This window comes from Delphinus delphis, chromosome 10 (genome assembly GCF_949987515.2).
Source record: "Delphinus delphis chromosome 10, mDelDel1.2, whole genome shotgun sequence".
NCBI lineage: Eukaryota > Metazoa > Chordata > Mammalia > Artiodactyla > Delphinidae > Delphinus > Delphinus delphis.
Window position 1 is genome coordinate 59,184,995 of NC_082692.2, and position 15,679 is coordinate 59,200,673.

The 15,679-nt window shown below is 39.9% G+C and overlaps 1 protein-coding gene across 5 annotated transcripts in view; it reads left to right on the forward strand.

Annotated features, from left to right (window-relative positions):
• The window catches only part of ULK4 (unc-51 like kinase 4), a 517,204-nt gene that overhangs the window by 109,907 nt on the left and 391,618 nt on the right, over positions 1-15,679 (forward strand). For all 5 annotated transcript variants that reach the window (XM_060022287.1, XM_060022288.1, XM_060022291.1 and 2 more), the window contains one exon: positions 5,971-6,153. In XM_060022287.1, the coding sequence (XP_059878270.1) occupies positions 5,971-6,153 (183 nt within the window). The remainder of the gene's footprint in view (positions 1-5,970; positions 6,154-15,679) is intronic.

The window sequence follows — 15,679 nt, forward strand, 5'->3', positions numbered from 1 at the left end:
CATCATAATCTTAAGAAAATTTTACCTGCCTTAAGAAGATTCATTAAAGGTTGAGGATATAGAAACTGAAAATACACATCCTGAAGACACTTTACACAGATTCCTAGAGGGGTGACAGTTGAATTTTCCCCAGCACGCCTTACAGAGCTGAACTTCTTTTTTGGTTTCTTTTCTGATAACAACCTCTCAGGAATGTGCTCTGGAGGTTAACGTACCCATTTAGTGATAAAGACCAGAATTCTTCACGTGACTTTCAAGATGTTGGGTGATTTTTGCCTCTGCCTGCCTCTTTTGTCACATCTCCTAACACTCATTCCCTCACTTACTGTGCTTCAGTGACACACATGTTCTGATATTTTCAAGAATTTCCAAGCACTCTTCGGGCCTCAAGACTTTTCCCCTTTCTATTCCCTGTGCCCAGGATGCCTTCCTCCGGCTTTTCACATGGCCGATTCTTCATCTTTTAGTTCTCAGCTTAAATGTTACCTCTTTCATCAGGATGTGTCTTGCCCCTCGTGTCTCTTTGTATTTTCTGTCATAGCAGTCAACACAGCTGTATTTATGCAACCTGTGTATGCACATCACCATACATCCTGTTAGGAGGTCAGTTCTAGGAAGGTAGGGACCCTGTTGCCATTGTTCCCTCCTGAGCACGTGTGGTAGGTGCCCGGTGGATATCCGTTGACTTGATGGCTGCAAGAGCAAGGCTGGAGGATGGTGTCACTAGTGCTGAGTCACCAACTTGCTCCTTGTTCCGCATGTTACCAGTCTGTGCCTACTGCCTGTGTCACTGATTTTCTGACCCATTTCTCCTAGTCATCTCTTGGCCCCATAGAGTCCCCCTGGACCAGTGTGATGCAGATGAGCAACATCAGCATCACCTGGGAACTTGTTAGAAACACAGGTTTCTGGACCCTGACCCAGACCTGCTGACTCAGAATCTCTGCGGGGAGAGGCCCAGTAATCTGCATTCTAACAAGCCTCCAGGTGCTTCTAATGCCTGCTGAAGTTCGAGAACCACTGCCCTAGACCTTGGAGCTCTTGAAAACCACTGGCCTGGCTTGGAGTGAAAGATGGCTAATGAATCCTTCCCGCTCAGGAGTGGTGGCATCCATTGCTTAGGGATTAGTTGTTGAAGGGAGCGGACCTGACTTGGGAAGTGTATTGAATGCATAAAAGGGTTCCTAGGATTATTAGGATTACAGGGAATCTCTGTATGAGCCACAGTGGGAACGAGAGAAACCTTTAGAATTAGATTGAGTAGAATGGCTCCTATGAGGGAGGTTACTGGGCTAATTACAATTACTGAAGTGCTGAGAGGAAAGGTGACAAAGTGAAGAGTTTTTCGGGGCAGTGGTTCTCACTGGGGTTGGAGGGGAGCTTTTCAACAACACTGACTGCTTCCTCCTCTCTCTCCACCCCCTGCCCCTGTTCTGATGTGTCTTAAGATCTCAGAGGTCAGATGAGAGTGTGTCTAGTTTGAAAAAGTTCCCAATGTAATTTTCATATGACATGAAAAAATCATTCAAAAGACAGAAAAGAAATGGTTCTTAAACTTATTCCGTGGAGATTGTGTTCATGTTTCTAATAGATATGCCGCCTTCAGTTTTGAATTAATCTCTTTCTTAGACATTGCTTTTAATAAATAGATGGTCACAGATTCTGGAGGTAACACAATGTCCTTTTGGAGGCAAATTTTGAAGTGAATTTTGAACTGGAAGTGTTCTTTCCAGTTTTAAAATGTAGTCTCAAGCTCTATTTTATTAAGTAAATATTTCAAAACCTAATCACTGAAGGTCTATCTTGAGATTTGATTTTTTTTTGATTTGGAGAATACAAGCCCTCATGTGCTCTTAAGCTTCTGTGAGCTTTCAGCTGTGTTTGATATCCAGAAGTGACGGGTTAAAAGTTATTTGCCGCGTGAGCTCTTCAAAATGGAAGGTAGGTTAGGCTTTTGAGCAGCTTTCTGTAGAGGAGAACTTCCAGTTGCCCTCATATTGCTTTGAACACACTTAGAAGCAGTCTGGACAAACCTTGTATCAAGAAACATCCCCATTATGATTGCGTAGGGATTTTATATCAATAGGAAGTCAGTTGTGCTGTGAAAGCCTCTCTAAGAATTGTTACAGTGCTAATGAGACTTACTGTTCATTGTCTCGAAGCCAGTTTAAGGGAGACCCCTAAATGTCCTTGAAAAATTCTAATCGTAACGTGATCTTTAGGAGCTCTATTTAGACTGCTCTTATTGTTTTTAATCCAGGGATTGAATAATCTTTGAAATAATCTTGACTGAAATAATGAAATAAATCTGTTTTCTTAATTGAAATATAATTGATTTACAATATTATATTAGTTTTAGGTGTACAGCATAGTGATTCAGTATTTTTACAGCTTATACTCCATTAAATGCTATTCCAAGATAATGCTATTATTTCCTGTGCTATATTCTGTATCCTTATTGCTTATCTATTTTATACATAAGTTTGTATCTCTTAATCCCATACCCATGACTTGCCCCTTCCCCTTTTTCTCTCCCGTCTGGTAACCACTAGTTTGTTTTCAGTATCTGTGAGTCTGTTTCTGTTTTCCTATACACATCGGTTTGTATTACTTTTAAAAATTCCACATGTAAGTCATATCATTACAGTATTGTCTTTGTCTGATTTATTTCACTAAGCATAATATTCTCTAGGTCCATCCACATTGCTGCAAATGGCAGTTTCCTTCTTTTTTATGGCTGAGTAGTATTCCATTGTGTGTATATGTACTACATATTCTTTATCCACTCATCTGTTGTTCAGGTTTCTTTCATATCTTGGGTATTGTAAATAGTGCTGCTGTGAACATTGGGGTGCATCTATGTTTTCGAATTAGTGTTCTCATTTTTTTCTAGATATGTACCCAGGAGTGGAGTTCCTGAGTCATGTGGTAGTCCTATTTTCAGAGTTTTGAGGAACATGCATAGCGGATGCACCAATTTACATTTCCGCCAATAATGTACAAGGGTTCCCTTTTCTCCGCATCTTCTCCAACATTTGTTATTTGTAGACCTTTTTTTAAAATTATTTCTTTGGCTGCGTTGGGTCTTCGTTGCTGCACACAGGCTTTCTCTAGTTGTGGCGAGTGGGGCCTACTCTTTGTTGAGGTGTGTGGACTTCTTATCGCGGTGGCTTCTCTTGTTGTGGAGCATGGGCTCTAGGGTGCGCGGGCCTCAGTATTTGTGGTACGCAGGCTCAGTAGCTGTGGCCTGAGGGCTCTAGAGCGCAGGCTCAGCAGTTGTGGCGCATGGGCTTAGTTGCTCCACGGCATGTGGGATCTTCCTGGACCAGGGCTCGAACCCGTGTCCCGTGCATTGGCAGGCAGATTCTTAATCACTGTGCCACCAGGGAAGTCCCTGTAGACCTTTTGATGATAGATATTCTGACAGGTGTGAGGCCACCATTAGCCTGATACCAAAATCAGACAAAGACACTACAAAAAATAACAGGCCAATATCTTTGATGAACATAGGTGCAGAAATTCTCGACAAAATATTCGCAGAACAAATCCAACAGTATGAAAAAAGGATCATACGCCATAATCTAGTTGGATTTATTCTAGGGATGCAAGGATGGTTCAACGTTTGCAAATCAATCAGTAAGGTGCACCACATTAACAAAAGGAAGAATAAAAATCACACGATAATCTCAGTAGATGCAGAAAAAGCATTTGACAAAATTCAACATCGTTTCATGCTAAAAACTTTCATTAAAGTGGGTATAGAGGGAACATATCTCAACATTATAAAGGCCATTTATGACAAATCCACACTACCATTATACTCAGTGGTGAAAAGCTGAAAGCTTTTCCTCTAAATTCAGAAATAAGACAAGGATGTTCACTCTCACCACCTCTATTTAACACTGTATTGGAGGTCCTAGCCATAGCAATCAGGCAAGAAAAATAAATAAAAGGCATCATCTAAATTGGAAGGGAAGAAGTAAATTGTCACTGTTTGCAGATGACATGATACTTTATATAGAAAAACCTAAAGTCTTCACCAAAAAACTATTAAAAGTAATAAGTGAACTCAGTAAAGATTCAGGATACAAGATTAATATACAGAAATTTGTTGCTTCTCTATACACTAATAATGAACTATCAGAAATTTAAAAAAATATCACATCAAGGGACTTCCTTGGTGATCTAGTGGTTGAGACTTCAAGCTTCCACTGCAGCGGATGCAGGTTTGATCCCTGGATGGGGAACTAAGATCCTGCATGTCATGTGGCCAAAAAATTAAAATTAAAAAATAAAGTAAAATCACATCAAAAATACTAAAATACCTAGGAATAAACTTAACCACGGAGGTGAAAGACCTATACTCTGAAAACTATAAACACTGATGAAGGAAATTGAAGATGATTTGAAGAAATGGAAAGGTATCCCATGCTCTTGGATTGGAAGAATTAATATCAAAATGACCATACTGTCTAAAGCAATCTATTAGATTTAATGCAATTCCTATCAAAATACAACATTTTTCACAGAATTAGAACAAATAATCCTAAAATTCTTGTGGAACCACAAAAGATCCCTAATTGCCGAAGCAATCTTGAGAAAAAGGAATGAAGCTGGTGGCACTACACTCCCAGGCTTCAGACTATACTACAGAGCTACAGTAATCAAAAAGTATGGTGGGCTTCCCTGGTGGTGCAGTGGTTGAGAGTCCGCCTGCTGATGCAGGGGACACGGGTTTGTGCCCCGGTCCGAGAAGATCCCACATGCTGCGGAGCAGCTGGGCCCGTGAGCCATGGCTGCTGAGCCTGTGCATCCAGAGCCTGTGCTCCGCAACGGGAGAGGCCACAACAGTGAGAGGCCCGCGTACAGCAAAAACAAAGCAAAACAAAACAAAAAAAACAGTATGGTACTGGCACAAAAACAGACACATAGATCAATGGAACAGAATAGAGAGCCTGGAAATAAACCTATGCACCTATGGTCAATCAATCTTCAACAAAGGAGGTAAGAATATACAATGGGGAAAAGGCAGTCTCTTCAATAGATGGGTCATCATTTTCCCTTCTTTACTACTCTCTCTGTCCTTCACCTGAGAGATACATCAGACAAATTTCCCTTCCGAGAACCTGCTCTGCTCTTTGTGTCTCCATGTGAATACTTGTCCTCTTCTCTCTGGCTAGAATTTTCTTTACTTACTTTTTCACCTTACTTTCCCACTCACCTTCAAAAACCGACTCAATTATCATTTTCCTTATGTAGCTTTTGTTCACTTGCTTCTCCTGCCTTTCCAAGCATAATTGAGCCCATTTCTGTTACAACACATTAAATTCTATTAGTTTATTAATTTTAAGTTTCACCTTTGATAGTCTATGAGCAGTTGAGGAGTAGCTCAGGGGTCTGATTACCTTGGTTTGAATTCTAGCTTTGCCATGTACTAGCTATATGCCTTTGAGCAAGTTACTTAAATATTCTGTGCCTTAGTTTTATTACCTATAAAATGGGGTTAATAATAATACCTTTCATGTATGTTATTTGGAAGGATTAAATGAGGTAGTCTTCAGATATTCTCAGATCATGTTTTTTACATACTGAACAATAAACAAATACTTTTATGACTATTTTTCAACGCTTAGCTTAGTGTCTGCACAAAGAAGGCTCATCTTAATGTTTTTTATTAAAGTTTTTCTGTGTAGACTCATGAATTATTTTCTCATTTTAGTTAACTCATAATGCATACGATCATTGTAAGAGTTTCTAATGTTTTACAGCAACTTAAGTATTTATTGGTAGCTGGATTATTGTTTTAATTTTGCCTGTGTTGAAATTGCCCAAATTTCTTATGCCAAGGTAAGTAATGAAGGAGCAAGGTAAACACCTTCTACTCCTTTCCACAGAAGTATTTGTTCTCTTTCGGGGGACTGGTTCATGGGCTTGGAGTAGTCTGATGGATCTGTTCTCCTGTCCCTGCAGGCCTTGTGTAGAGTCACTCGCCATTCTCCTACTGCCTTCCAGAATGTTATTGAGAACGTGGGACTGACCTCAGTAATAAACTCCCTGGCCTCTGCCATCTGCAGAGTCCAGCAGTACATGTTGACCTTATTCAGTGCTATGCTGTCCTGTGGGATTCACCTTCAGAGGCTAATCCAAGAAAAGGTTTGACCTGTTACTCTATTTGAAAAATTGTTGTGTTCTCCTACAATTTTAGTGGCTCAATAAGCAGTGTATCTCTGTAGAATTTATTTTTCATCTCAAGGGGCCCTTTTGAACTTTGCCAAACCTCTGTACCACAGGGCATTCATCTGAAGTTGTTATAAACTCTTTTAGTGATTAAAATAGAAATCTGCCTGCGTGTCCCATTTTAGTAATGAAAAGTTAGAAAATTTATGAGTCCTTCTTACATGCTAATATTTCTTATGCCTCCTTGTCCTCAGCTGTCATCTCTTTTCCCATATCCCTTGCCTGCCTTAAGGAGGGGTCCCTTTATATTCTCTGTTTGCCCTGATGCATTTTTATTCCTTTCCTTGTCCTAATACCCTGCCAGTACACATAACCTTCAGAGCTCCCTTTCTCTTGTTTTTAACTTAGTCTCCTTCCAATCGTTTGATATTCCTTTATTTTATGGAGTGTAGAGTTTGTAAGTATTCAGTTCGTATCAGAAAACTACATAGCTACAAAGAAGTCCCTGTAGTAGCTTTCCTCAAAGTGTCTTCTCTAGTGCCTGCTAAGGAGTGATCCCTGGACCAGAAACATTGCATCACCTGGGAGCGTGTTGGATACACAGACCCTCAGGCCCCACCCACACCTGCTGAATCAGAATTGACATTTTAATGAGGTCTCTTGAGGATTTGTTGGAACTTTATGGTTGGAGAAGCCCTGCCCTTGAACATTAGTGTTCAGTGAGGTGTTAACAGGTGAAAAAAGTGGACCATGGTTATATACCCATTTGGAAAGCAATGAGTCAGACATATTTTCAGTTGTACAACCTTTTTCACTTTTTCGTGTGCTCATGTATATTATGAGTCTTCATGAGGGTAGTGTAGTATGCAGTATTCTTTATACTTATTGGACCAATTACCCTTTTTCTGAGGGGAGATAACTGTCAAATTGGAGTTTTGTACAACATGGTTAAGGTAACACTGCTAGGAAGTATGGAATGGGTCCACTTAAATATAGTGTTTGCCATGTTTCTCCTGCATGAAATGCAACACGTTAAATTTGGTTTTTTATAAAACTAAAAATTTCAGTAATTAATAATTGTCAGGCTTACATAATAAACTTGATCTTGAAAGTCAAAATAGAAAGCAATCCATTTTTTGCCTTTAATTAATCTGATTTAATTCTGTGAAGAAATTTGAGCCTCAGAGAAAGTATAGTCTGTGTCTAATTTTTTGCTATTAAATTTTCCAAGTCATTGCATTAGAAAAAGTACCACTTGAGTAGTTTTGCTATGTAAATTGTGGTAAGAGAGGCTGAGAGTTTTATTTTTCTCAGATTTATTGAGTTTAAGATATTTCACAAAGGTAGTAAAATAATATGCACTAATTAATATGACTTTGTAATTGTTCTATAATGTTGAATGTCCCCTGTATCTTAAATAAATGATTGAATAATTACATGTATTAAATGAGAAATAATCTTTTGATTTTAACTAATATTGGCACTTAAAAACTTTTTTTAAATTGTGGTTAAAAACATAAAATTTACTGTTAACCATTCTTTTTTTTTTTTGGTGGTACGCGGGCCTCTCACTGCTGTGGCCTCTCCCGTTGCGGAGCACAGGCTCTGGATGCGCTGGCTCAGCGGCCATAGGTCACGGACCCAGCCGCTCCGCGGCATGTGGTATCTTCCTGGACCAGGGCACAAACCCATGTCCCCTGCATCGGCAGGCGGACTCTCAACTACTGCGCCACCAGAGAAGCCCTGTTAACCATTCTTAAGTGTACAGTTAGGAGTGTTAAGTAGATTCACATTGTTGTGAAACAGAGCTCCAGAACTCTGTCAACTTGTTTAACAGAAGCTCTATATCCATTGTATATTTTGGGTGTTATGTTTTAAGACTCTGGATCTTATTTAAATCTTCTGTTTTAGTAGGCCTCCTCTGACACCGAACTGGCAGAGGAAGGATGGTGATGCTTTGTTCCTTCCAGGTTGGGGTGAAAGTCCAGGTTCCCCTGTAGACTTCTCTTGACACCCGAGGGGTGTGGTAGAGCCCCTCCTTACTGCAGGGCAAGGGTGGAAATCCAGGCTTTCCACTGGGCTTCTTCCTATGCCTACCCTGGCTGGTAGGGGGAGGGCTCCTCATTATTCTGACACTGGTTGGGTAGGGGTGGGCGCCCCATTCCTGGTGGAAGGTGGTAAAGTTGCAGGCTTCCCACTTGCCTCCTCTGATGCCATCCCGGCAGAAAGAAGGAGGGGAACGTGATTACTGCTATAAATGGGTGGAGGTCCAGGCGTCCCATCAGTATCTCTACTGATACCATGGTTGGGGCCAGGGGGCCTTGTTATTGCTGGGTTGGGATGAAAGTCCCAGCTCTCTCTTGGTCCTTTCTATTTCCCCGGCAGGGAAGAGTGTTGGGGTGCCTTGTTACAGTCACGTGAGGGTAGGAGGCTAGTCTCTCCTCTTGCCCCTTGCTGAAGGGGCCATCGTCTTTCCGTGGTGTTCGGCTAGAGTAGACTAGCTGTTGTCTTAATGTTTTTGGTCTTTCCACGCTGCCCCTTTCCTGATCCTTTGGCTTGAGAGAGCTGATTTGTCCTGTGTATTTGTGTTTGTGTGCTGTTTGGCTCCCGGATTATCCAGCACCCAGTCTGGGATGTATGAGGCAGAGAGAAAATCCAGCAAACTCAGTGATATATTGATTCTCAGGTGCTGAGGCCTCTAACCATTCTGCATCTTTTCTGTCTTGTCCTATAATCTTTAAAATGTATCTATGGCCAGTCAGTAATATACAGTGAATTGTCATTTAAAAGGTAAGGTTCTATTTTTTTTAATTAAAACAATTTATTATTATAGCGAACATTTATTATAGGCCAGACACTTAGTGACTTATAACCCTGGGTTATTCTCAAATGAGACTTAGTGTGTTGAGTGATTTTGTCAAGTTCATGGAGTTTATAAATGCTAAAGCTGATGCTCAGGCCAGGCAATAAACAAGGAAACAGAATTATTTTGGATAGTGTTAGCGCTCTGAAGAGCGTTACACAGGATGATGTTGATAGAGTGTCTTGCAAGGGGAAGTGTGCAGGGAGCGGAGCCAGACGCCGTTTGCTGGGAGGGAAGTCAGGGAGGGCCTCTCTGAGGAGGTGATGTTCCAGCTGAGCCCTCAGTGACAAGAAGGAGTGTGCTGTGTGAACCTCAGCAGGAAGAACTTTGTAGTTCAGCTTCCCTGAGGTGTGAGGGGTCATGGGGAGACCCGGGAGGAGAAGGAAGGCCAGCAGTGCTGAACGCAGTGAGCAGTGAGGAGGGGACATAGAAAGAGGCTGAGCAGTAGGAAGAAGACCCGGCTCATGTACGGCTGTGATACTGGCCTTAGGGGTTTCGACACAATGGCCATTGTTTTATTTTTACTTAAAGAAAAGTACAAATATTTGTATATAGGTGTGTGTTTTAGGGGCAGGTTTACCAATCTTAGTATTGCTAATTGTGTTTTTTTCAAGTGCTTGGTTGTTAATGGGCTACAATGAGTGAAAGAGGAAGGGACCCAGGAACAAATACCAGGCTTATTGCTTCCTGCTGGACAGGGAGAAAGAACTGCACCTGTTCTTTTTGGGGGATTGATGCCTCGATATGGTGATATTTTTTTGTTGTTGAAATTCAGTCCCCAAAAGAGGCCCATGCCATTCCTTTTAAGTAAGAGAAATTACTATTTACTGCAGAAAATGTAGTAGAACCTAAAGAAGAAAACAAAATCGACTGTAATTTCACTACCCAGAGCTAATTACCGTTGCCATGTGGGTTTATCTCTTTTTAGCCTTTGGTCCGTATGTCTATGAATTTTATGCATACCTTTATACAATTACGATAAAAATGTGTCGATTTATCATTTTCATGAATATGTCATTAAATATACCATAGGAACATTTAAAAAATTACTATATAATTTTTCATTTTGTGCCACTATGGTAACTTAAACCCTTCTCCCACTGTTGACCTGTTTGCCTCTGACTTTTTGGTTTGCACTCACCCTGATGCAGTAAGCATCCTGTTTACATACAACTTTTTTTTTTTTTGCGGTATGCGGGCCTCTCACTGTTGTGGCCTCTCCCGTTGTGGAGCACAGGCTCCGGACGCGCAGGCTCAGCGGCCATGGCTCACGGGCCCAACTACTCCGCGGCATGTGGTATCCTCCTGGACCGGGGCACGAACCCGTGTCCCAGGCATCGGCAGGCCGACTCTCAACCACTGCGCCACCAGGGAAGCCCTACATACAACTTTGTGTCTGCTGCTAGTAGATTACCACAGATGTTATGCACACTTAGAAGGCTGTGCATAAACAATGCTAAATTGTTCTCTAGAAAGGTAGATGATGAGAGTACAATTTACTTGTGATGGTGTGAAAAGTGTTCACAGCCATGGTGACAAGGGAACTCTTTTGAGTTACAAATCATGTGTTCTGCATACTCAAGTAAATAGGAAAATTGGGCAAAACAAAAAGTGACAAACTGTTTTTCTACCCTGTTTTCAAAAAAGAAAAAACAAATGAAACTCTTAAAAGGATACTTTCTGTACCCGTGGTAGATGGTCCTTTGTAAGTAATTCTTGCATCATCACTAGATGTAGGGAATTGATAACCTTTTCACAATTCAGATACTTGAATGACTCTCAGAGAGAAGCTTCTGGAAGGCCTGACCAGGCATAAGAGAAAACCTTGTAAGTTAGGTGTGAGTTTATTTACTAATCTTTGCCCTGTAAACTGATTTTTTAAAAAGAATTCCTGGTTTACTTTGTAGTTTTATCTTTCGCATTCTTCCAAGCTTATTAATGTGTCCTACAAATATTCGATCTTGAAAATCTGGGGCTGGAGGAGTTTGGGAGTGCATAAAGGTGTTTCTTGCCGTTTTACTAGGAAACAGGTATTGGATGCGGTCATTGCAATTTCCCTTAATTGTAATATCTACAAACTTAAAGTAGCTAATGCCATTTTAATTTATTTTTATCAGATTATGTTTATAACTTTTATGAATTTGAGTTTAGTATTGAAAATCCAGAATATATGAGATACAGAATACAGAAGACTAAAATAAACTGCTTAACCATCCCAAAATAATCTCTTTAAAAATTTTGATGTATATCTTTCAAATTCATATTTATTGTGTGTATATGTGTACACATACACAGACCTTCACGAATTTCCTTCTCCCTGCTGCCACATACACATGCTACTAGAATCTTTTTACAGTAATTGGATCAGTTGTATACTGTTTGTTCATATTTTTCCTATTCAGTGATGTTGGGATTGTGTGTCTAACTCAGTATAAGTCTTCAATATTGTTTTTAAAGTGTTATGATGTTCCATCATGTGAAGTTATCCCAATGCATTCCAGCAGTTCACTACTGCACATTTTAAAATTTCCTTTTTTTGCCAGGGAGAACATTCTTAATGGCTAAATCTTTTCAGATGGACATCTGTAATTATTCCTTTAGGATAAACTTTTAAGTAAAATTAAGCACTATCTTAGCTGCTCCTCCCAGAGTCTCTCATCAAGGATTTTATATTCAATATCTTGGGTGTTCTGTTACAGAGACCACAGGTAGGTGTATGAACATGGAAGAGATCAGTTTCCATGAACTCTTCCTGAGGAATCTGTCAGAGGATGAGCTTTAGACAACCAAGAAATGTTTGAGTAAGTTAAGAAGACCAAGTAATGTGGGACTTCCCTGGTGGTGCAGTGGTTAAGAATCCACCTGCCAATGCAGGGGACATGGGTTTGATCCCTGGTCTGGGAAGATCCCACGTGCCGCAGAGCGACTAAGCCCGTGTGCCACAACGACTGAGCCTGTGCTCTAGAGCCTGCGAGCCACAACTACTGACACCTGTGCACCTAGAGCCCAAGCTCTGCAACAAGAGAAGCCACCACAGTGAGAAGCCCACGCACCGCAACAAAGAGTAGCCCCTGATCGCTGCAACTAGAGAAAGCCGTGCAGCAACGAAGACCCAATACAACCAAAAATAAATAAATAAATAATAAATTAAAATAAAAATTAGAAACAAACAAAACAGGGCTTCCTTGGTGGCTCAGTGGTTGAGAGTCTGCCTGCCGATGCAGGGGACACGGGTTTGTGCCCCGGTCCGGGAAGATCCCACATGCTGCAGAGCGGCTGGGCCCGTGAGCCATGGCCGCTGGGCCTGCGTGTCCGGAGCCTATGCCCCGCAACGGGAGAGACCACAACAGTGAGAGGCCCGCGTACTGAGAACAAAACAAAACAAAACAAAACAAACAACAACTCAGTGCCCGATTCTTGATGTTAGAAAATTGAAAATATATAAAACCCCGGGAACCCTACTCTGCTGTATTTCAATTAATTGAGCATAGTATACTCACATCAACTTTTTTACAAGTTACATAGATTCAAACATCTGCCTCATTTATTTTTTTTTTTTTGAGGTATGTGACCTTGAATGTACTTTGTAACTGCATAATCAGTGATGCATACATTGCACGTCATATGCTTTGGGGTCACGTAACAATTTAAACATTACTCTTTAAAGTCATACCGTGTTTCACAGGTGGGTTTGTTCATGCTCGTTGGTAAGATGATTTCCTCCTGGGTGTTACTGACTACGGATACTGCCTTTCTAATTTTTGTCTTATTTGCTAGTTTTGACAGGAGCTGCTGTCCATTTTTATTTTAGCAGTCTAGTTTGACTGGAGCTGTTGCTTCAGGTTTCATGTTTTGACCAAGTAGCACAACAGTGATTAATAATAAGCCGGAAGGTGCAGACCGCTTATGTTGTTTGGAAGTACTATGGAAGATCACTATGAAATTTCATGCATAGAAAACTTTGAAAACTTTGAAAGCTCATTCAGCTCAGGTTTTTTTTTTTCTCACAAAGTCACTAGGCATGCTGACTCAGTGGTTGCTAATTTAAAATATGGTAATTAGTTTATGCATTTTAATAACATGAGTTTGTATTGACATTTTTTTGTCTACGCTAATAAATGTGTCTATAAGAAACATTTTACTAAGCTACTTGGCTAAACTTCTTTAAGGAAAGTGTAAACCAAAAACAATTTTAGATTTAATCAGTACATTTTTCACTTCCATCAACCTTAAATGGGAAAATCGTGTCAGTGTATTATCCACATGATTTCTTTTTTTTTTTTGAGGCTATTATCATTTGATGGCCAGGCTGTGCTCATTGATTTTCCCCTGTGACAGTTGATTGAAACAGATCAGTTTTACCTCTTGAGAAATAAATAACTTGGACGTTCTCTACATCATCATTATTATTTTTTTATCTCATAATTTTGTCCTTATGATATGTACTGGAGGGGTTTTTATCCTTTTGCTTACTTTTGATCAAGATTATCATTTTCTTTGTGATGGAAGCTTCATATATTTCGACCAGTTCCTCACATTGTGAACATTTCATCACGCCATCTTTACATTACGTAGGTATGTCCGCTCTGAAATCACTGCCAAGAACCATTTGAACGTTGGACATGAACTCGTTGTTCCGTGGTTTGGGCTATAGACCTAAACAGCTTCTGTTTTTTTTTTTTTTTTCTCCACGTGTAAAATTTAGTTATGTTGAGCCAAATGGCAAGATGAATTTAAATCAAAGCTGAATACATAGTGGATTGCAAACTGAAGTGACCCGAGGTCATTTTTGGTTCTCTAAAGTAGCTTTGATTATTCATCCTTGGCACTAGGCTTTGCCTGCAGCCTGTAATCTTCCCTCCTCAGTGTTGTAAGATTAATACTGTTCTAGAGGTCTGGTGCATGTTGCTTAAGATTAAATATGGTGCCCTGGGCAGTTAGTTTTAGGGAGTCAGTACTGTTCATTTAGTTTTTCTGAAATGACTAAATGAGAATTTATTTAGGGCACAAGATGCTTGTAGGTTTAGATCCAAAATTAGAGTCTGTAGTATATTGTATCTTCTAAGGGACTTGGAATTACTATGTTAGAAACAAATCTTGTATGCAGTTTCTTTTATCTTCGGGTATTTGCTGTGCTAGTTTGTTTCACTCAAAATAATAGGCATTATTTTAGTTTTGCCAGATTGTTAGTAATGGCTGCATAACACTCCGTCAATAAGAAATATGGTAGACCTTATCATCACTTCTTAGTGACATGTCTGTGTTTTTAAAATTATGACCGTTGCTGTACGAAACTTTTGTTGCGCCTGGAAAAATTTCCTCTTTTGTTATATGCTTAAGCTATATTTCACTTTTGCTGTGTAACTACTTCAAAATGTAGTGGCTTAAACAAGAGCAGTAATTTAACTTTGCTCACCAATCTGTAATTTGGGCAAGGTTGGGAGAGATTGAATGGGAGCTGGAGAATAAACTTTCCAGAAGGCTCACTCAGATGACTGCGAAGTTGGTGCTCGCTGTTCCCTGGGAACCCTACTGGGCTGTGGGCTGGGAGCCTCAGTTGCTTTCCACATGGGCCCCTCAAGGCTGCTTGGGCTTCCTCACATGTAGTGGCTGGGTTCCAAGAGAGAGTGTCCCAAGAGAACCAGGCAGAAGCCGCATGGCCTTTCAGAGCTGGCTTTGGAAATCATGTAGTGTCACTTCCGTGACTTCCCTTTCCTTCTCCACCTGCCCTCCCCACATGCATCATTAGTGTTTGTAATGAAAGAAGGTAAAACTGGATATGGGTAGATGCAATCTTTTCTACAATTGGGATTTAACAGATTCCCTATTTTGGAAATGTTAAGGTGGTTTCTATTTTTGTTTGTCTTATAAACAGTACTACCATGAGCATTCTTCTTCTCAAAGCTCTTTTGTTCATCACTTGGTTAGGCTAAAATTCTTAAGATATAACAACTGTGTCAGAAGAAAATAACAGTTTTAAGGCTTTGGAGAAGTAACAACTCACTTTCCTACCAGCTGGAGGAAAGGTTGAACACTTACTCTCATATGAGCTATATTTGAGATTTGGCCATTTACCCATGACCATGCCAGCTCATCTTTGCTAGTCTGCTTTGTTTTAAAACAGATTCTTATTCTTCCTAAATTTGCATTTCTTTGCCTACTAGTTAGGGTACATGATTTATTTGCTTGTAGGCAGCTTAGAATTCTTTTATTAGTTGTTTGCTTGTTTCTGTAATTTTTTACACTAGAGTATTCATAAAAGTTATATTGGTAAAAGTTATTTATACCTAAAGATATTGATTCTTCGTAAAAAGTTTCAAATATTTCAAATAGTTTTTCCAAGGTTGCATATTTATTTTGACAGATATATAGTATCATAAGTTTGTTTTCCCCCGTTATTTAAAATTTTCACAACCTGTTGAGAGTCTTTCTGGTAAAGGTAGTAAAGTAAGGATATCATTAGATGAATAGTCTGCCCTTTATCTTTTTTATTTACTGAAGTCTTAAATATACTTGTGAATGCTTTGCTCTTTCTTTTGTTTTATTTGTATTTTCCATACAAATTTCAAAAATGGAATTCTTGCAGCTTTATGCCTTATGATATTTTCTAGTATCTAGTTGGACAAACGCCTTCAGTCA